Source organism: Protomyctophum bolini (genome assembly GCF_963924005.1).
Source record: "Protomyctophum bolini genome assembly, contig: SCAFFOLD_159, whole genome shotgun sequence".
Taxonomy (NCBI): domain Eukaryota; kingdom Metazoa; phylum Chordata; class Actinopteri; order Myctophiformes; family Myctophidae; genus Protomyctophum; species Protomyctophum bolini.
Window position 1 is genome coordinate 8497 of NW_027665663.1, and position 23007 is coordinate 31503.

Sequence of the window (23007 nt, forward strand, 5' to 3'; positions counted from 1 at the left end):
TGAGAGGAGAGGAGAGCAGGGCCAGACGACATCATCATCATCATCATGACCGTCGACCCCCCCCCCCCCCCCTCTTTTCCCTCGTCCTCTCTGTCCAGCCGTCTCTCTCTCTCCCGTGTCTTTCAGGTAGAGAGAGAGAGAGAGAGAGAGAAACAGACGGACGAACAAAGGAATAAAAAATAGGCAAATGAAACTAAAGCAAAAGGAGGAAAATAAAAGTTTAAGTGAAACAAAGCAGGGGGGGGAGGGGGGGGGGGAAACGTTCCCCCACACACATGATTGTTACGGGGAGGAGGAGGAGTGACGACCCAACGATGTGGACACGAGGCCACTCAACGTTCTCTCTATGTCCCCCTCACCCACCCACCCATCCCACCATCCATCCCTCCCTCCCTCCCTCCCTCCCTCCCTCACCCACCTCTGTCTGTCCGTCCTTCCTTCCATCCACCTGTCCATCCATCGTCCAACTCACTCAAAACAAAGTGCTGCCGTCTCCTCCCGCCACCTGGAGGCCGTCCTGTGGCGTGGCGCCTCCCGCCGTCCCCACCTCGCTGTTGTTGGCGGCGGCCGCGGCCGCGGCCGCGGCCGCCTCCAGGGTGGCGGGGTCGAAGGCGTGCTCCGCCACCCCCAGGGCGTCGGCCTCCATCTTCACGCTGTCGGCGAGGAAGGCGGAGTAGGCGTCGCCCTCGGCCATCAGCAGCTTCAGCTTGGGGATCCAGCTCTTGCGGACGACGCGCCGCGCGTTCGTGCACATGTCCGCCGCGATGGCGTTCATCTCGCTCTCCTTGAAGCTGGGCGCAAAGTTCTGGCAGTAGACTGGAGAGAGAGAGACGACGACGACGAGGGAGAGAGAGAGAGAGATAGAGGGAGAGAGAGAGAGACGACGACGAGAGAGACAGGAGGGAGAGAGAGAGAGAGAGAGAGAGAGAGAGGGAGAGATGTTGAGCACTTTGTGTGCTTGCAGAGCACTGTGACAAAAGCACATTATTAATGTCATTCTGCTTTATTTTCTGTGCATGTTATTTGTATACGTGTGATATGTAACATGTGGGTTGTGAGAGTCTTATTCCTTCCTATTTCTATGTGAAAGGTAACGGGTCTGGTACTAGGGTGATTGATAGGTGTCAATGACTGATTGATGCCACCACCCAAGTTTACTAAGGGGAGGAAGTGACACACGGGAGGGATCTCCCAAACAAACGGTGTGTTGTGTAGGGCCTACACGGAGGGGAAGAGGAGCTCCAGGCGCCAGATAGCGTTCGAGCAGTTATTAAAGTTTAAACGCATTTATCTGCAGCCGTAACAATCGAAGAACAGTCCTGCCCGTCGGATAAAGCATAGCATCGCGCTTGGCGCTGCCGTCGGGGATCGACGTTGGAGTCACGGATATATCTGCCGGCGGTCGGAGTCTACAGAGCTGCTGCGATCGGTGAGATCTTTCCAAACTCCAAAGTGTTCTTAAGAGGATTGTAAATACGAAGCGTTTCGTTCACCGCGATGGATTAAACTATGCTGTGGACTCTCACGTGCGCGCGCCTCGTTGGAAGAGGAGGACGGACGCCGTCCTTGTTTAATTCTAAGCGCAGTTGCGTTCCGCTGACTTTGGGACTGGTTTGGGGCGGGAGGGGGGGTTCGGGTTTGGATGTAACTATTGATTGTTGTTTTGAGTTTGTTTTCTTGTTTGTTTATTTAAGTTAGTAGGGAAAGAGACAGGGAGAGACGTCATTGTGAAGTGTACCGTCTACCTTGGAATACAACCTCCCATAAAGTGTGTAAAGTAAACCCCACGATCCCGCTTATTTATTCCTTAGTTAATAATTTGCCTTGCTGTGAAGAGGGCGATTGTTACTCTCAGTAATGCATGTTTAGTAATAATAATCAAAATCTACAAAGTAACTAGTAGCTGAAGTTTTCGAATAAATGTAGTGCAGTAAATATTTGTACTACAGATGTAGTGAAGTATAGTATAGATTACTTCTACTGGAGGAGTAGAAGTTGGAAATTAGATATAGACTCAAGTAAAGTTCAAATACCTCAAAATTGTACTACTTACTTTACTTACAAAAATAGCAGATATGCAAGTTCACAACTATTTTGTCACTATTTTAACCCATTCTGAACGGGAACCCATTTTGGTGTTAGCATCATGTTATGCTTTAGCTATTGAAAAATAGCAGATCTACAAGCTCATAGCGCGCCACCGAGTGGCGCGCTACGAGCTTGTAGGTCTGCTATTTCTGAAAAATCGAAGAACGACTGAATTTTTTAGAATCTGATCTCAGGTCAGAATGGGTTATTCAGACCAGTGTGTGTCTGGTGGAAACCTCGTATGAATCTGATCTCAGGTCAGAATGGGTTAACACTTTTGAAAAATCTTGAACGCGTCTGAAAGAATATGGGGTCCGACCGTGGCCAAATACAAATCATTTCGGGGGGTCCTCCTTGGCCCAAAAAACGTTTGAGAACCACTGATTTAGAAAGCAATCGTAAAATCGGCCTTAACCCATTCTGACCTGAGATCAGATTCATACGAGGTTTCCACTGGACAACACACTGGTCTGATGAACCCATTCTGACCTGAGATCAGATTTTAAAAAATGTCAGTCGTTCTTCGATTTTTCAAAAATAGCAGACCTACAAGCTCGTAGCGCGCCACTCGGTGGCGCGCTATGAGCTTGTAGATCTGCTATTTTTCAATAGCTAAAGCATGACATGATGCTAACACCAAAATGGGTTCCCGTTCAGAATGGGTTAATGGGTTAAGCGTCGTTTGCACTACTTGGACATAATTGAGACGAATTTGGAGACTATGGCTTTTAGTCAGAGAAAATTGTCAGAATAATGTCAAATCTGGGAATATATTTCTTACCAAGATATTTCTTCACCAAAAAAAAAAAGAGGTGTCTACTAACATATCCCACATTGGTTTCTATTCAGCCACCCTAGGGGATTTTGTTTTTTTTACAGCTGCTGAAAGTTAGGGTACCATTCAAAACCAAACATAACTGTTATGTATGCATGTAATGTATGCATATCTTTTATTTTCTTTCATTTTCTCTGGAGTTGTTAACCCATCTAGACTTTCAAGCACCAAACTGAACGTGTCCATATTTGTATATTATCTTTGTATTAATGTTTTTTGGTCCAATGTAGGTAATGGGTATATGTGTATAACTGTGTCCTTTGATCCACAACGTGTCTGAGCTGAGCCGTCTGTTTTTGTTTGTTTTGCTTTTTCCTGTCTTGTCTTTGTCATTGTCATAAAATAAATAAAATAAAATCAATATAAGGCAACATTTTCTAAATGTCATTATGCTTTAAAGGATAATTCCATGCTAGAATGCTTTCTTACCTTTCTTTGTAGTTGTTACGTCCCCACCAAAGAGGTCCAGGTGTTATTTTGTGCAAAAACTCCTTATTGGCTATTTTCCCTACCATAAGCCCTCAATGAATTGCATTGAATTGAATGGGAATTGAATGGGGCTATGGGGTGTTGTGCTAGTTCGCTTATTTCCATCGAAAGAAGTAGTAAAGTGTGCAGCTTGGGATATTATTTACATTATGAAGAGAGGATATATACAAAGAAATAATTGTGAGCGATGGAAATAAGCAAATTAGCACAACACCCCATAGCCCCATTCAATTCCCATTCAATTCAAAGCAATTCATTTAGGGCTTATGGTAGGGGAAACAGCCAATAAGGAGCTTTTGCACAAAATAACACCTGGACCTCTTTGGTGGGGACGTAACGACTACAAAGAAAGGTAAGAAAGCCTTTTAGTATGGAATTCTCCTTTAAGTATGGTAGCATGCGATGCGTCAAACTAGGGTTTCTTCATCATGATTCTGAAACCATTCCAAGCATTCGTTTTACACTCCTTGGGCTAAAAAGTGGCCACGTGGGACTCACACTTCACTGAATGCAGCACTCTGTTGTCCAAGGGTTTGCGACTGGGGTCGTTGGTGGAAGAGCGGATCCCTGTTCCGCAGCTGTTGGCCAGAGTGCTCCTGAGAGAGAGAGAGAGACATAACACATATTTACAGTGTTTAATATACAGGACAGTCTGCAGCCGTTGTGGGATTATCAGAGACCCTAAGCACTCCAGTCATGGACTTCTGATGCCAACGTCTAGCAGCCGGTTTTGCGTCCGCAAGGCCTAATGCCTGACGGGTTTAGTTCCTAAAAAGCTACTTGCCCGAGGCAAGGTGGTTTATAAATGATTGATAGTAATACTACGGGCCTGATGTCTGTCTGTCTGTCTGTCTGTCTGTCTGTCTGTCTGTCACACACACACACACACACACACACACACACACACACACACACACACACACACACACACACACCTCTCTTAGGTGTGCTAGGGTGAATGTACTACTGCTATCCATACATTCACCCTACTCGTTTATTAAATTATTTCCTTTGTTATTATTGCTGCCGCCATTGATCTACAATGTTAAGGAACCAAAATGATTGCTCTCAAGCAGAAGCCTTGCCTCTTCTTTTCCCCCCCATTAATTGTGTTAAATCGTTTATCTTAGGATCAAAGGCTGGAATTAATTTGTATATCTTTCCAGTCATGTGTGTGCGGCTGACTAGCATGTACTGGTCCACTTTTACATCTCCTTAAGAGGGACATTGTGTGGGGGTTAGGGAAGGGGCGTCTTGTGACTCGAGGGTGATGGTCTTATACGTATGGCCCAACAATATGAATATTGTACACTCGAGACGAGACAACACTTAATTCCGACCTGGCAATAATGTGTGACATAAATTGAGATAATTACAGCTTGTGGCTATCACATAAGGCTCCCCTATTTGTGTAAATATTGTCTGATCTCTCTTCCAACTCAAGGGAGAACTAACTACGTACGTGACCACTGCCCTCAGTGCCCTGAGCCTGATACAAGTACTCATACAATAAGCTTCTAACACACATATTTTATTTTATGTTTCTCTTGGTGTACAGTAGTTTGGTCAGTCGTGGGCTGTTTTTATAACAATTGACTTGACTTGACTCCGACACTTGCCTAAAACATTCAGGGTTACTTCACCCCAATTATGCAGCCGACGTGTTTTCTGATTGTAACCATCTTTAGGCCAGTCGTTATGTGTGGGGAGGGAGTGGAGCAGGTTAGTGACTTTAAATATCTGGGAGCAACTATAGACAACAAACGGACCTATGCAGAAAACATTTATCAAAACGCAAGGCAGCGTCTCCATCTTCCCAGGAAAGTTTAAATGCTAGTAAACGCACCCCCTGACCATGGTCTATAGGTCACTCACTGAGTGTTCTCACTGGTATGGGAATCTCTCGGTCAGATATGGAAACGAGCTCACCCAGGTAGTCAAACGGGCTAGTAAGATCATCGGAGACAAACTTCTGGACATATACTGGACAACCGCTCCATAACCAAAAGGGCAATTCAGATATTACAAATGACTAGCCACCCTCTTAACACTTCATTTGATCACTTTCCATCAGGCAGAAGGCTAATGCTGCATTCACATGGATGCCAAGATTCAGTCTACCATTCATTTCCAATGGAACCCAGCGACAAAGGGTTCAAACTTCAGCTACAAATACTCCGTGTAGCTTTGCATCTTTGTATCGTTTGCATCTGCCAGTGTGAACGCAACATAAGAGTGCCATTAGCACAAAAGGGGTTTACAACAAGCCAGGTTAACAACAAGACTTGGTTTGTGCCAATTCCCATTTTATGTTAAATTGTAATGGACAATAAAGTTTTCATTGTCTTTACTTTCAATCTGGCATTTGGGGCAATATAATTACTTTTTCGGGGACCAGCATAGGACCCAATAACATCTGCCATCTGTCCAGTACCCATGGATTAAAGCAAAATTAAATCTCACAACTGAAAAATGAGTGCCCTAATATGCAATTTGTGAAACAGCGTGAAATGAGTCGCCACACACGCGCCGTGTGTCCTACACTCTCAACACAATATGTGAAATAATGACGTTTTGGCAGAACCTTACAGCTAATCAGTTGAATAAATTGGAGATTGAGGCATTAACGATTGCGGTTATGAAATATCTGAGATCATTAGGGTTTTCTGGAAGACTGAAACAGCTAATAACCGAAAATAGGCTATCTACGAGCTTACTGCAACGCGCTGTAATCTTGTAGATGGCCTATTTTGGGCGCAGGAGGAATCCAAATGACTGAAGTCAGCCGTGGTGACTGAGAACTTTAACCCATTTAGGCCCTGAAAAAAAAAACGTTCGCTCCGAAAGAATACATATTCAAAGATTTGTGCCGCATTTTTACGATAAAAAAATAATAAATAGCAGACCTAGATCTGCTATTTTTCAATAGCTAAAGTATAACATAATGCTTAGTTAAAACACCAAAAGGGGTTCCCCGTCTAGAATGGGTTAAGGCTCATACATAGTCTGGATTTTCGGTGGTTAGGTGACCACCGAACTACAACATGACGTCACGAGCCGCGGTGAAGAGCAGCAAACCACCTCCACCGCCCCCAGCCCTTCTCTCTGTTTTTACTCACCATACGCTCAACGTTATTTCAGCTCCGGTGGTCAGCTCACCACCGGAGCGGTGGTGGTCACCTCACCACCGAAAATCCAGACTATGAATAGGCCTTTAACCCATTCTGACCGGGAACCCCTTTTGGTGTCAGCATCATGTCATGCTTTAGCTATTGAAAAACAGCAGATCTAAAAGCTCATAGCGCGCCACCGAGTGGCGCGCTACGAGCTTGTAGGTCTGCTATTTTTGAAAAAATCGAAGAACGACTGACATTTTTTTAGAATCTGATCTCAGGTCAGAATGGGTTCATCAGACCAGTGTGTTGTCCAGTGGAAACCTCGTATGAATCTGATCTCAGGTCAGAATGGGTTAATCCATGATCACCCTCCCCTCTCCCCGGTCCTCCTCCTCTCTCTCGGAGCCTCACCTGTCGAAGAAGGCGGCCAGCAGGCGTCTGAGCAGCACCTTGTGGCGCGTGCCGGCGCTGACGTGGCAGTTCATGAGCTGCGCGCGGCTGATGAACACGCAGGTGCCCGTCACCAGCTCCAGCTTCTCCGCGGGGTCGCCCTCCTCGTACAGCTTGGGGTGGCAGCGGTTGCCTATCTGGCTGATGAGCTCGGCGGGCAGCGACGCCAGCTCCTGCCGCGAGCCGCCGCCGCCGCGGCCGCCCCTCCCCCGGCCCCCCCCGCCGCCGCCCGACTCCGCCGCCAGGTCCGGCAGGGACTCCACGCGTTCCCCCGCCACTGGAAGGAGAGAGAGAGAGAGAGAGAGAGAGAGAGAGAGAGGATTGGCATTAACACGGAAAGGAAAGGTACTATGTTTACCCAGGGTATAACTGGACTAAGCTCAAGAACTTGTTTACATAGCCAGGCCCTGCTCATATAGAACATTTCATGGTAGAGAGGTTCAATGCCTTGTCCATAAAGGGCACTTCAGCAGTGGTCATTTTAACGTGCCGGTTCCTGGGGATACGAACTATAGCGACCTTCCGATATCAAGACCGCTCCGCAAACCTTTCGGCCACCGCTGCCACACACACACACACACACAGTGGGATGCGTTCTGAGGGGATACAATACCTTCTTGGTATGCTATGTAGGGGCTGCTGCGGGTAAGCTTGTGGATTCAAGTTCAATGCTATGTGCAGGGTTTCTGCAGGTTTAGGTAAGTAATATTTAAGACTTTTTAATTCCGCTCAGAATGCAATTAAACCACTTGTTATTCTGTGGGGGGGAGGGGGGGTTAAAATAGCTGATCTGCGAGGCGTTATTTAGTGTAGAAATAATAAATTCACAAAAATAACATAGCTGTTGATTGTGGCTTTGAGCCTTACTCCTAAGGCCTTATTGTTTTTAAATAAATTAATTTATGACCTTTTAATTAGTTTTTAAGGATCTGCCGAAGTGCCCAAATACAGGGTTGCCTTTCTTTCTTTTTTTTTTTTTTACCTTTATTTACTCAGAGGAGGTTGGCTGAGTGCGAGTGCTCTTTTTGAGCAACGCCCTGCTCCACATTCACACAAACACACACATTGAAACCTGGGAACTATACTGCCCAGTACAACCACAGTCACACTGAGCAGCTCCCCTTGAGCAGTTTGAGGGTTCAAGAGTCTTGCTCCAGGGCACTTCAGCGGTGTTGGGGGGGCCTCCAGGGGGCCACGTTGCATATTAGTGTAGCAAAAATAGCCGATCTGCAAGCTCAAAACGCGTCGCACTGAGCTTGTAGATCGGCAATTTTTTTTCATTATTTTCATTTATTTGTTTTATTGGTTTAAAATGTAAAAATTTGTATTAGATTTTTCTATTGAAGTTGTCGCAGTCCCACCCCCTTTCACGACGACGACGTTCATTTGTCCCATAAGACGTTTCAAAAAGTATTTATTTAAAGTCCTTTCAAGCCTCGCACAAAGCCAACTCTTGTTGTGACAAATCATGACAACAAACACAACGTTTTGGGCCGATCAAATAATTAGAAAGAAGGAGGAAAAAAAAGGACAGGGTACAACACTTTTTTTTTTAAATTCTTTAATTACTTGATCGGTCCCAAAACATTGTGTTTATGGTCATGATTTGTCACAAGAGTTGGCTTTGTCGTCCGAGGCTTAAATGTCTTTAAATAAATACTTTTGCAATACTATAGTCTATGGGGGAAATGAACGGGGAGATCATCGCCATCATGAAAGGGGGACGGGACTGCGACGCTCTTATAGTACACGGTGTTTAACCCATTCTGAACGGGAACCCATTTCTGTGTTTAGCATCATGTTATGCTTTAGCTATTGAAAAACAGCAGATCTACAAGCTCGTAGCGCGCCACTCGCTTGTAGGTCTGCTATTTTTGAAAAATCGAAGAGCGACTGACATCTTTTTAGAATCTGATCTCGGGTCAGAATGGGTTATAATCAGACCAGTGTAGTGTCCAGTGGAAACCTCGTATGAATCTGATCTCAGGTCAGAATGGGTTATAGTACACACGGTGCTTACCAGCCGCCCCTACGTTGAGCATGCTGTACATGGTGTACATGTTGCAGATCTGTCGGTACTGCTCCTCGGCGCTGTCGTCCGTCAGGTCGTCCTCCTCCTCGTCGTCGTGGTAGCTGATGGGCGAGTCGCTGGTGTACATGCTCAGCGTGCCGGGGCTCGTGCCCTCGGGCGTCCCGCCGTTGTGGCTGCCGCCGCTGTGGTGGTGGTGGTTGTTGTTGTTGTTGTTGTGGTTGTGGTTGCTGTTGGAGACGACGGCGGCCGGCCCCCGCCCCGAGGCGTCCTGCTGAGTGGCGGCGGCGGCGGAGGAGGAGGAGGAGTAGCGAGCGGCCTTCCTCATCGCGCCCCCTCCGGACCCCCCGTCGCGGTTGCCTCCGTCCCATAGCCGCTTGGCCATGGGCGTGCACACCACGGAGTACGGTGAGGCCTCCGGCTGTTGGAGGTCAAGGAGACGTTAACCACATGGGCAGTGGGTTTTTTTTTATATACGTGTATTGATGATATTGAGAGGTGGCAGTGGCTCACAGGGGTAGAGAGTGGTAGAGTTAAGCCCGATTTAGACTGCAGTCACGTCAAGTCAAATCCGATTCAAATCAGATTTTATTTTTTCTTCTTCTCAAAGCCGCCCTGCGTCGACATATCTGCTTTGGTTACCGTGGTAACCAACCTCAATCTGACATTGCAAATAGGACCGCGTGTAGCCATTCCCTACCATTCCGCGAGGAGTTTCGTTTGTACGGAGGCATCCGTAGTCCAATAACTTTTTCATATCGCGTCAAATAAGAACTGTGTTCCAAAAATGAACAAATGATCCCGGCGGTTTGACTGAGAAAACGCTAATGTTACAGCCGCCAAAGTATTAACATTTTCGCTAGAAACAGACTGTATCAAATATGACTGACTGTTGTAACGATACAGAGACACCTCCCCGACAATATCGCAGAGACAGTTTGTTTATTTTTGTACCGCACATGAGACCATTTTAAACTGAAACTTCTGAGACCCAGCCCAGGGGATGAGCGAGTGACGTCAGGACTTTGGTACAGATTTCACCGTCTCTCTGGCGTCCGCTCTAGTTCTGACATAATGAAGTGACATTATTCCTATAAAACGAACGTGTGTTGCACTATTGTTTTCTCTCTTTTATGTCCTCTCGCTTGTTTTCTTTCTTTTGCGCTCGTTTGGTTGTTTCGCTCTCTCTCTCTCGTTTGTTTACTTAAATGAAAATACTCGCGCTCTGTAATGACGTCACGTCAGTAGCGCTCGGGTCACGCCGCAATGACATTTTGGATAGTTTGATATGCGACTTGAGTACTCAAATCAGATTTGAAGCCACCTCTGAATGTGACTCAAGTCACATTTGGAAAAAAAAAATCTGATTCCATGTGACCTGTCTGCATTTAGACTTATTTAAGCAAATCGGATTTCTATCTTGAACTGATACAGATCTGATTCAGGCTACATTCAGGCTAGATTTGGCTGCCAGTGTAAATCAGGCCTCAGTGTCGAAGTGTCCTTGAGCAAGACACTGAACCCCTAATTATTCCCGATGTGCAGTGCTCCAGATGTGCCGTATTTATTCAATCAATAAAAAATATGCACATTTCAACGGACTTCTACTGCTACACTGTTCATATAACAATACAACAGCAGCACAAATGTATGATTAATATAGGTCACTAAGAAAGGTATAAAGAACAGCAATGTGGTCTTTATTGAAAAGTAAACCTCTGCACGGTGAAACAGAAATAATCACCTCCTTAAGGACGTTTATTTATCAGTTAATACCGCCCTCATTGACCCGCTTATCACAAAGCTACTTGGTAAAGAAATGAACGAAAAGAGTATTGATTTAAAAAAAGGATTTACTTACCTGCCACTAAAGAAAATAGTAATTTGCTATATCTTTCCTTTGGATTACTCTGATCCAGGTGCGGTTTAGAAACAATAGACCACAGAATGCGGTTATTGACCAATCACAATTGAGCCATGTAATAATAAAATGCAGTAACATCTATTCATTCAACATCACAGTCATTGGGAAAATAAACAAATGTGAAGACTGTACAAATCTAGGCATATTATGCATTTTGCATTGCTGGGTGCAGTGTTGATTTTGACAGAATTTTTTGGTTTAGTTTTATTTAGTCTTTTGATTAGAATTCCATTTAGTTTTGGTAATATTGTAGTCATCTGAAATGTTTTTAGTCGACTACATTTTGTCTACTTTTGTACATCAAGGAACTGATGGCGTCTTAATTCCTGATTCTAAACTTGGCTCCTTGTGAGCTTGTAGATCCGCTATACTCAGAGTGCAACACCCGAGCGCAACCAAACATAAAATGATTTCTACTGGCTCTCTTATCCACTGGTCCCTCCCTAACATTTTAGCCTAGTTTGTATTTGTTGACGAAATTGTCAATATATTTAGCCTTAGTTTTAGTAGTTAGTATAGCTTAGTTTTTATTTAGTTCTCGGCAGTGTAAAAAGGTAATCTCCAAACTTTTTTTGTCATAGTTTTAGTCGAAGAAATCAACGCCTTTTTCTGTCTCACAAAAGCAAGAACTGCTCGTTCACATATAGACATCCCATTGAAACTCGAAGCTAGTCTTTTGGAGTGCTGCTTTTCGGTCTGCATTAGGCCTGACGCAATCATTACATAATCGCAATTACTTGAGATAATGGCAATTATTTTGCATAGTCGTCGGAATATTTTCCAGGCATCTGCATGAACTAATCCGTTGGAAATATTTCACACATTTTCAAAAAAATAGCAGAAATGGTAGATCCATAAGCTCAAAATGCATCACAACGAGGGACTGTTATACCTGCTGTGGCTGTGGGGGAGTCTGTGGGGTCTGTGGAGTGGTCGCCGTCGCTTCCGTCTTCACCTTGGACACAAGGGGGAGGGGCGTCTGGCAGGAGGCCGGTCTACCCGAGCCCCCCACCCCGACTCCGGCCCCTCCTCCTCCTCCCACTGTTTGAGTGACGGGGCTTTGGGGCTCGGAGGGAGGGGTCTCCTCGGTGTGGAGGCCCTGGGAATCACAGCTCGGAGACGAGACCTGGAGATACGGATGGATCATGTTGTGAGCTGTTGGGCGCGCATACAAATAATGTATGTGTGTGTATGATATCCTTGTTTCCCAAATAGTGGGTCGGGACCCATTTTTGGGTCGCAGAACAATTTTTTTATGGGTCACGAGTACAGACCCCCTTTGCTTTTCCTACATAAAATAATATTTTATATATATATATATATATATATATATATATATATATATATACACACACACACACACACACAGTATGTATAATTTCAAAAGATTTCCCCCTCGTTTTCAGGGGGAAACGACATTTTCCACAAGACTTGGATGACTTTAAAAACAAAACAAGAATTGAAGACATTGCATACATTGTTTTGGGTCTCACGGTAAAAACGTTGGGCGCCACTGTCCCAGAGCGCTTCAAATAGTATGGCACGTCATCATACTTTGATACTCGATACATCTCCTGTACTAAATCCTCAAATAGGTTAGTGTATGACTTTTGTCTCCATCCATCCTTCCACCCATGCATCATTTCACCAGTATCAACCCACTTATCAATGGGTATCAATAACAACAGAATTTTAACCCACTTGTTAGTCGTTACATAGGATAGTGCTTATTAAACCTCTTGCATTACTATTTTACAAGCCATAGTGACTATGAGCATTCAAAGAAACTATCCCTAAACTGGCCAAAGTGACTATACTAACTCGCCAACCAAAGACATTTAGATATTTTTGGCTGGTCGGAGTGACTGAGTGTCTTCCAAGCAGGGCCGGTTCTAGGCATAGGCGAACTAGGCGGTCGCCTAGGGCCTCAACCACTGAGGGGGCCTCGTCACAGGGAGAAGATTTTTTTTTTTCATGTATCCCTTACATGGGCTACTGGCCACATGTGGCCCCCACCTAGCTTCTTAATTTTGATCTCAAAGTGCACCAGATTGAAGCATTTTCATGGCAAATTTGCAATTTTTATCCGGCGTGGCAAAGCAGGAGGGGGGGGGGGGGCTCTGTATAATATGTTGCCTAGGGCCTCAAAAGGCCTAGATCCGGCACTGCTTCCAAGTTCCTACCGTGATCCGAATCAAGCTTGAGCATCCTATGGGCTCTATGCACACAGAATAACTTTTCTTACTTCCTTCACAGGTGTTGCCATTTAGTGTGCCGTCAGTGCATGGTTCTTACCCCTATAACTCTGGGAGTGTACAACTAGAAACTACAAATACCCTTATGGGTCCATATTATGGTTCCCTTTGTACACTCTCAAGAGTTACACACTAGACATGTAACGATTCACTCAACTCACGATACGATTCGTATCACGATATTAAAAATATATTTTTTTTTGAAAGACAAATTACAGTTTTTTTAATTTTATATAATTTATCTTCCCCCCTGAGATTTTTTTATTTAACCACATTGCAAAAGAAGTAGCATTACTTTTGACAGTGCAGAAACATAATTGCCTTCCTTGATGAGCATCAACGACCATCATCACCTGGGCACAGCTCACACACACACACTACAGTGCTCTACTACTGAAAGTGACTATCATTTCTCTCCAAAAGCATTTGAATATGATGGAATATGACTAAAGCTCACATTTCACAGCACACTTAAGTTCTTTCCAAAGTGGCTTGTGTACATGGAGCCCAATCGACCACCACGCGCCGTGCACACTTGCCTTGAGGAAGAACTCTGTGCCTTTCTCCATGATCTGCTGGATCTGGAGGAAGCCTGCGGTGTACATGAGCAGGAACTGGTCGCCCACGTTCATGCTGAGACGCCCCGTGTAGCAGAAGGCCAGGATCTGCTGGAAGCTTTGTGGCTGCACCGCCGGCGGCAGCTCCACCACCGAACTCTTCCCTCCGGCATTGAACAAGTCCCGGAAATATGAGCTGCTGGCCGCTAGTACTGCACGGTGGGCCTGGGGGGGGGGGGGGAGAGAGTTAGAGGGCTTGATTGAATGGCCAAAGATTAAACAACTTCATCTTCGGACTGCACATCTAGTCTTACATGGCCTTCGGTTTCACTGGGTCATGATCACGGGGGCCGAATTACAGGCTTAATTGAGCAGAGGAGGAGCAGTGCTTACTCGTTTCATGGATACTTTCATAAAGAAGTGTTCGTTGCACTAAAATTGAATGACGACCGAATACATCTCAATACATAACAAAGTTGTGTATTGATGTTTCTCTATTCAAAGATAGGAAGGAGCACTCGTTAAGTTGTCTTACTGCTCCCCGAGTGTTGTACTAAACAGCGCTCACTGCTCCTACCTAGGATGCGTGGGTTAAAACAGTTTGAGGGCCCGGGACGGAGGTGTCCGCGTTATTATTTAATTACGTCGGATGCCCAGAACGGAGATTAATCAAAAGACGGAACATTAATCATTCCATAACCGAGCGCACCACTCCACAGGCTGGGAGCGCCTGTTGGGCAACATTCTATGTGATTTCCGGTCAGAACGTCATCCAAAGTTGCCCCCCCCCTCCATTTTAATGGATGAGATCGAAAATCTTAAAACTCTTCATCTAAAAAAACGTTAAACACGTGTTAAAAAGGCGTTAAAGACGTTGTTGGCAGTCTAGGACATCATAAAAAAGAAGTTAAATAAGTCCTTGGCGATGGATGGTTAAGGGTATTTTGGCTACATTCAGCTACTTCTAGCTACTTCCAAGATGGCGCGGAGCAACCTTGAAATGGGCTCTGAAGCTACAAATCGCTGGGCACGCTGATTTACTTAACCCAACTACATCCGGGCATTCAAGGTGTTTTAAATGCAGAGGACAAATTCCAGTATGTGCAAATATACAGTGACAAAACATACCAAATTATTATGTTAAAGAGTGACAAAACATACCAAATCAAGTAGTAGGTTCTTATAACATTCCAAATAAACACCGATTTGAATGGTTATTGGCTGGTACCATTTATTATGTATGCTTATGCTGTAGAAAAAACATATTTTCATTTGGGTTTTTTAAAAAGCAATAAAAAACTAAACAATCTTAACAGTGATTGAAGTGATTTTCTTTGGTTAAAATAAGTACAATCTGATAGTACTCAGTGTACTAGATTTTGATCAGACACAGAAAATGCTTTTTCAGGTCAGATACCAATTTTATCCAATTGGAATGAAGAACTCAATCAGGATACAACTGCAATTGTAAGTGATGACACCAAGAAATAAAATGAGCAGGTAAAATTGGGACTTGAACACTACAAATGAAGATGATACATGGGTACTCTCTCCTGATTGGCTGATATTTTGTCATCTATGATCTACCTGGATATGTATTTTTCGGGAGACCCCTGTTAATACTGAATAAACACTCGCTCTCAAATTATTTGGGAGGGGTCGCCAGATTAGTTTCTATTTTTTTTACTCTGTTAAATAGGTAGAATAATTTACTTACTGCTTTAGTTTTGATTCTATAGACTACGTATGCGAGAAGAGCTAATTGACTGCTGTGTCAAAAGCAAATACATGGTGTTGCCGTGTGTGTGTGTCCAATCAAACTTTGCGTAAACGTTTAAGAAAATGTATGTATCAGTATAAAACCGTCCCAAGAAACTCATAATTTCCAGCCGTTTTGGAGTTATATTTGGTTGCACTTATTTTGCAACTGCAATGGTGGGAAATTAAAGGAGAATTCCATGCTAGAAGGCTTTCTTACCTTTATTTGTAGTTGTTGGGGTCCCCACCAAAGAGGTCCAGGTGTTATTTTTTGCAAAAGCGCATTATTGGCTATTTTGGGGGCTATGGGGTGCTAATTTGCTTATTTCCATCGCTCAAAAATCTATATTTTTTGTAAATATCCTCTCTTCATAATGTAAATAGTATCCCGAGCGGCACACTTTATCAGATAGATGTGTAGAACCATATATGGATAGATCTAACTGGCTTAGTCATCGTGACAAGCATAGTCGGATAATATATAACAAGGGTCGGCTTCAGGGAGAAGGCAGAAGTCGAAGCATCCTGGTTTCAGTTCACCTAAGTAATCAGCAATAGATCTTTGAGCTATATTTTATAGGGACATAACTAGAAATAAAGGTAAGAAAGCCTTCTAGCATGGAATTCTCCTTTAAGAGATAAGAATTTTATGCATAAATACATGGATAAAATTAAATAATGAAAGCAGCCATAATCCTTAACGATAATATCTGGTTTCAGTATGTATTTGATGCATTTTCTTTATTATTAAGGGTATTGTAGCCGCCAATTTGTATGGGTAGGGTGGGGTGGGTAATTTGTGGGAGGGAGAGGGGGGGCTGGGTTTGTGAGACATGGTAAAGTATTTTTTTGCTCTAAAAGAATGTTTACTATTACTATAATGCTTACTACCCATCAACTACCAAAGTGTTGTGTTGTTGTGTGTTATGCATTAATATTAGAGAACAGCACTGGAAACCAATATGTCACAAACTATTACTTTTCACGATTAAAATAAACATAGCAAAAGTAGCAGATCTACAAGCTCAAAACTCATCGTGTCATGTTTCGAGCTTGCGGATCTGCTACTTCTGATGCTTTTGTGTGACACTGTAGTACGCTCAAGTAGGGCGTAAATTTCTGCCCGACGTCAGCCAACGATATGCATGTAAAGTATACATTATGGAGACCTTGAAGGCGTGGCCCTTGACGACCACTGACACGTCACAGTAGAGGCCTTGAAGCCGCTGCTCGTTCAGACATTCCAGGACGTTGTTGCCAAAGTTGGGGATCGCCATCTGCAGGGTCTGAGCCATTACGCTCCACCCAGCACCAACCAATCTGCACACACCGGGAGGAGACAAGAGAGCATGGAGTTAGTCAATATTGGGGAGAGGAGAGGTGTGATGACAGACGGCTGGAGAAAGAAAGGGAAGGTAGAATGGAGGGTGACCAGACATTTAGAGCAGGGGTCTTCTTCAATGTTTTTTCAGGCCACGGAGGACCCCTTAGCTGAGAGATAGAGATGAAACAGGGACCCCAACTATAGCTGTATAAAACTGTGTTGCACATTACACTTTAATAGATTTCATAGATGGCTTCGTATACTTGTTTTAGTTGTTTGACAGCTCTATCATTGTGCGTAGCGTTCAAAACGTGCACTTGGTCTCCTCTTGTTTTCTACTATTTTCGGATTTTGTTCCCCTCAGAATACGGAAGCTAGTGTTCAAGCGGTTCGTGTAAAATATAAAATATCCTATTACACAAAGATCTGGCGACCCGACTCCCTGTTGAAGACCCCTGCATTAGAGGCAAAGGCTGGATGGAAGTGTGGATGCATTGAGAGGCAAGGGTGAAACGATTAAGGGAGTTGGGTGAAGGAGGAGAGATGGAAGACTACGGTAAGTCAGTAGTAGCAGGTGAAGGAGGAGGGCTGGGTGGATGAGGGCGGAACAGGCAGGTTTCAAGGTTGGCGGGGGGGAGATTGAGGAAGATGAAAGGCGAAAGGCAAAAGGAGGGACGGGAGTTGGCGGGAGAAGAGGGGGAGAGATGGATAGAGATGACAAAGAGGAATGGACGGAAGGATGAAAGGAGCGAGGTACTGCGACAGACGGAAAGAGGGATTTTAGAGGTTGGTGTGAAACGGGAAAGGGCGAGGGAGATAAGTGAAATTTGAGAGAGCGAGAGCCAAGGGCAAAAAGAGAGGGCAAGTGAGATGTGTGATTAATTAATTAAGTAGTTAACTAACAGCTTAAATTGAATGATCTATGGACCAAATCAAGGACGATTTTTGGGCTGGTTATATAAGCCTCCTTTCAAGTGTATACCTCATTTTCATTAGGTCTAATTCACTGTTAATAGGCACTTTTGTGTCTTTTGTCCTACTTTGCTGTCTTTTTTCTCTCCTATCTGATTTAGTTTTTAAATGCTTATATAACGCTCCTATTTTGTGTCTTCATCACCATTCACCAAAAAGAAATTGATCAAAAGGGGAGAAGCTGTCAAACTTGCCAAAGGGAAAATAAAAGAGAAGCTTTACATTTTTTCCCTCTCCTCTGGAATCAACACATCACATCAGCATGTGGTCTTTTATGTTTGTTTGTAGTCAGTTGCAAATATATAAACTGCATTCTATTCTATGTGGTCCAACACGCACAAAGGGAAACTAGCTTTGTTCTCCAAACAGCTACAGACGCTACTGGCTAGTACAATTTTTTTTATAACAGAATAACAGTACCAAGCAATGTTTGGTTATCTGCCAAAAAAGCTGATGACAGACGCATACAGCAGCCAACTGCATACAAAGATTTAGCAGAATTTGGCTGGTAACTAGTGGTAATTTCCTAGACTGGCTGGAGTCCAAGGGGGGACACAGATAGGAAACAATATGACAGTAATTAGACTGGTGTGCTGAGTGAGGACTCTGGAGGCTGAATGAATGAGAGAATACTCCTAAACTCAACTTTGTAACCGATAAGAGCCTAGGTTCAGTCCTTCCATATAAACAACTAAATTATTGCAGTCTTCCAACAGTCAGAAACCATGGTTTGAATACTACAATCCCATTGAGCCATCTCCGTTCATTATGACAACTCACCAATTTAATTTAATTTTACTGATGGTTAATATGCAGATACATTTACACCACTGAGCTGGGTAAAGCCTATATACTAGAGTTTCATTCCAACACATTTTATTACCAATAAATGAATTTAATTTCATATAAAAAAAAACAACAGTAACATTCCGAGTTCTGTACAGTTGTATTGACCCGATATATATTTTATACATCAGATCGATGTGAAACATTAACTTTAAAGTCCCCAACTGGCTTGTATAATATACTAAAATACACTGCCTCGCTCAATACACTGCATATTTGTGGTGTTGTTAAACTTTGCATTGTCCATGTCTTGGGTTTATATCCAATGTTGTAAACATGTCAGAGCATTTGAATGGAGTATATTTCCAACTGTGGGGCAATAAAAAAAAGGAACTTCAGATTTGATTAGGAAAACATATGAACAAGGTTCAAGGTTTGCAATGCATTGCCTTTTTCTGCTGGTTCAATCAAATATAAAATGTTTTGGTATATCCAAGTTGTTCATTTGCAGCCAAATGTAATTACTTAATTCTGATTCTGCCAAAGTGGTAGGATGACACAATTTCATAAGGTTTCACCATGTTGAGTTTAGCCCAACATTAATCTGCATATATTAGCACTACATAACTGAAAATGTAAAAGAAAAAAATAAGCAACAACAAAAAATTCCCTACCATGGATAATCATGCCTCGCCTTAATATATCATAGGCTCTCCAAAAAGGTTTAGAATTAATGCTGTGAGCTGGGAGTGGCACTAGCATATCAGTTGAAGTGGTAGCTTTAGTTTAAAGGTTGCTGGTGCAAATCTCCCAGAGAGAGAGAGAGAGAGAGAGAGAGAGAGAGAGAGAGAGAGAGAGAGAGAGAGAGGCATTCAAAGTGGATGAGTAATAATGTTCTCTGCTCTCTCAACAGCTACCCTTGTGGTGCCCTTAATCTGGAAAAAACAGCAATTGCTGCAGTGGCTTGCTCAGCGGTAAACAATGCAAGACTGTGACTGTAACGCTAACTCTCCCAATTGTGAATGCATATACATTAACTAGCAGCAGTGCATGGGGACAGCAAATCAAGTAGCCTAAACCTTCCCTCAAATAAACAACACATGAACAAATGAAAACTGGCAACATGCAGGCAAGAGTTTCAAGTTGACACTCATGATGACTGTGTGAATACTGAATACCTCAAAAGTTAGATCCAAGTCTACTCCGATTTCCCACTGGGATGTCACAAAATACCACAAGTACTATAAACACAGAGTACCATTTCCTATAGGTCATCGGGTTCAAAACAACTTCCAGGCAACAGAAAGGCAGTTAATTTCCCCCCACTTGACCTTTACCCCTTTGTCCCCGTGTGCCCCATTATGTTCTGACATGAAACAACAATGCCAGCCTATGTGTCAGGATGGATAACATTTCAGTGACATCTTGTTCTTCTAGTAGTCTGCCTGGAAGCCTATTGGTATAGAGAAGTTTGTGAAATGTTATCTTATTTGAATCCACACACACTCAATTTTAACAAAAACAGGACAGGTGTGTGTGTATAATATATATATATATATATATATATATATATATATATATATATATATATATATATAAAAGCATATAAGCATTATCAATAGTATATCAGTGTCTCATAGATAGATAGATAGATAGATAGATAGATAGATAGATAGATAGATGATAGATAGATAGATAGATAAATGAATGACACTGTCTGATCACTGTCTGATATTCAATTTCCTGGTTTATAGAGGTTAAAGGTAGCCTCTGTTAGCAAGTAGCAGGCTAAAGCTAAGGCTAAAAAGGGACATTCGTGTAATACTAGCCTCAACATTGTATCCCATAGTATGCATACAACAATGCACACCTCCAAAGGCAACCACAACTTTATAAAACATAGTACGTCAAGTATTTTCGCGACCTATACTGTAGCGACACATTGCCCAATAAATATGTAGCTATAATTTAGCCTCCCTTGAGCACGATTAAAATCAAAACTTCAAACGGAATAGATTAACTATGCATTCATTAATCTCACATGGAAGTCTATAACGGAGCCGAGCCGACGTCTCGCCGGTAGCCAGCCTCCAGAGAGGTACAAGACAACCGCCGCCAGCGGGGGAACTAGTCTCGTCAGAGCGGACAGAGAGAGCTCGTGCCCCGCTGTGTGCCAGCCTCAATGCCCGCTAGGATTTGGAGTCCTGGACTGGCACGGGCCGGGGGGTATGTTGGTGGTGGTGGGGGGAAGACAAACAGCGACGATGATAGGTACTGTATGCCACTGGATTTCCATCCATCCACTGCCTTTGCAGGGACACCCGGACACGAAATCTGCCACAAAAATAGTCGAGCAGATAAAATATTCAGCAGTTCCCACTACCCCCACCCCCCCTCCTTTTTCCTCTGTGCCAGTGCGATGTGATGTCGGGTAGCTTGGGTTACCTCCTCCTCCCCCGGCCTAGCAAACAGCCACCGACACCCACCCACGGGACAGACACACACTGTACCCTAACCCAGTGTCGGTGTGTGTCCCCGACACACACTGTACCCTACAGACACCGACACGGGACACTGCCAGTCTGCCTCTGTGGACAGACAACACTGTCTGTATACCTAAACAGCCACCGACACGGGACAGACAAGTCACACACTTGACTAGACCCTAAACAGCCACCCACCGACGCGGGACAGACACACTGTACCCAAACACAGCCATCGACAAAGGATAGACACACACTGTACCCTAGCAGCTACCAACGCGTCCACACGGGACAGACAAACAGACACACTGTACCCAAACATTTGGCTTCGCCCATCGCCTGATGTCTCGCTTCCATCGCAGCAATTTAAATGTATATAATACACTCCCCCCCCGTACCAAAACATCTATGCCACGGATACTAATGCACAATTGCTCATTCATATTTCCTCACAGGTTATTATTGTGTTCTTTCACTGGGGAGAAGGGGGGATCTAGCTCTAGCGTTAGTGGGCTGTAATCCTTCCTCGCTCACACCGACATCAACAGGTCATCCCGGGACACAAATGCTCTGCAACTGTGGGCGAGCCAGACGGATGGATCCAGCATGGCGAGGGAGAGAGAGAGGCACATCTCAACCCGTTTAACGACAGCACGCAATCAGATCATATCCAATATGTACAGTACAGTATGCTATGCATCCATCAAACCCAATGGAATTAACCAATCCGCATTTACTGATGTGTCCACGTTAAAGGGCATTTCAAGTAGCCTATTTAACAATGCAAAAAAATAATAACGTTCACCTTCATTTTTTTTAAGTTCAGGAATGCAGAGGAGTTAAAGAGCGTAAAAACTCAACAGTCACTCACCGAGAGAAAAAGCCAGCCCGCGGCGATGACGGCGTGAAGAGTCAGTGAAGTGGTTAAAGTTTTGTTGGTGCTGTCCCTACGAGCCCATCCCCCACAGCACACCTTCCCAAAAAAAACAATAGCTCACCCCCCCCACCGACTCACTCCAAAAATGCACCCCGAACCGATCCCGATTCAACCCGTAACACCGACCCACTCACACCGGGGGCCAGCCGCGCCGACGTAGACGAAGCCGTCTCCCCCGGAACGCTTGTCCTCCGTGACCCCGCTAGACTGAAGTGAACCCGGGCAACAACTCAGCTCACCCCTCGCTGTATATTCCGTAGGAGAGAGTGCGTTTCAATGGAGGAGCAGCAGAGCGGACGCGTTCTCTTCTCTCTCTCTCGCTCCCTCCGCCTCGCTACAGGCAGCCATTCATTGTGATGTGTGTGTGTGTGTGTGTGTGTGACTGACTACACACACGCGCGCGCACGCACACGCACAACAGAGCACACACAGGAGAGAGACGACGAGGCGAGACACACGGAGCACAGAGTGATCGAGGGAGCGCAAAGCGGTTTTCCCCAAAGGGCTGCAGACTGATCACAGAACCACCGATCGTGGAGACAGAGAGACAGATAGATGGACAGACAGACAGACAGACAGCGTCCCCAGCCGACCCGTCTGTCAACCCACCCAGCCACCCACCCCTCCTTACACTTCACTCACCCGGGTGTTGTCGGTGTTTTCTGCCCGCCTGCCCGGTATTACCCGCGTGGACAGTGCGTTGAAGGCAGTCAGAACCTTGTTGTGTTGAAAGTGGGCTATTAGTGTGCGTCTAGACTTGGGCAGGTGAACCCTCAGGGGTCTATAGATAGCAGCGCGCATAGAATACTAAATAGGATGTGACTGCATTCAAGCACGATAGCAGGAGGGGGGGGGGGGGCTCTCTGTCATGCCAAATGCTATTAACTCTATAATTCTCCAATGTCAAACGTATGGTGTGATGATGTTCCGTCGTTGGCATCTTTGTTATAGCGCCCCCTACAGATTATCGAATGTATATGCATCTATTCTAGACATTCCTAGTG

At 44.3% G+C, this 23007-nt stretch overlaps 1 protein-coding gene across 2 annotated transcripts; it reads right to left on the minus strand.

Annotated features, from left to right (window-relative positions):
* Window positions 1-434: 434 nt before the first annotated feature.
* LOC308312218 (nucleus accumbens-associated protein 1-like) lies at window positions 435-22666 on the minus strand. Of its 2 annotated transcripts, none has more exons than XM_080794603.1 (8): window positions 22646-22666; window positions 16671-16821; window positions 13726-13968; window positions 11824-12057; window positions 8999-9428; window positions 6940-7255; window positions 3911-4008; window positions 435-816 (listed from the first exon to the last, which is right to left on the minus strand). In XM_080794603.1, the coding sequence occupies exons 2-8, from the start codon at window positions 16794-16796 to the stop codon at window positions 473-475; spliced, it is 1791 nt and encodes a 596-aa protein (XP_080650729.1). In that variant the 5' UTR covers window positions 16797-16821; window positions 22646-22666; the 3' UTR covers window positions 435-472. The 2 variants fall into 2 exon arrangements, with proteins under 2 accessions (XP_080650729.1, XP_080650728.1); XM_080794602.1 differs by lacking the exon at window positions 22646-22666 and adding an exon at window positions 21938-22350.
* Window positions 22667-23007: the final 341 nt, after the last annotated feature.

Bases quoted from the DNA above. Each gene is read 5' to 3' on its own strand.
- LOC308312218 (XM_080794603.1), bottom strand. From the start codon at position 16,796: ATGGCTCAGACCCTGCAGATGGCGATCCCCAACTTTGGCAACAACGTC. The intron at 13,969-16,670 runs GTCTCCATAATG...CCCCCCCCCCAG, and splicing joins TCAAGGGCCACGCCTTCAAG to GCCCACCGTGCAGTACTAGC. The intron at 7,256-8,998 runs GTAAGCACCGTG...CTCTCCTTCCAG, and splicing joins GCTCAACGTAGGGGCGGCTG to TGGCGGGGGAACGCGTGGAG.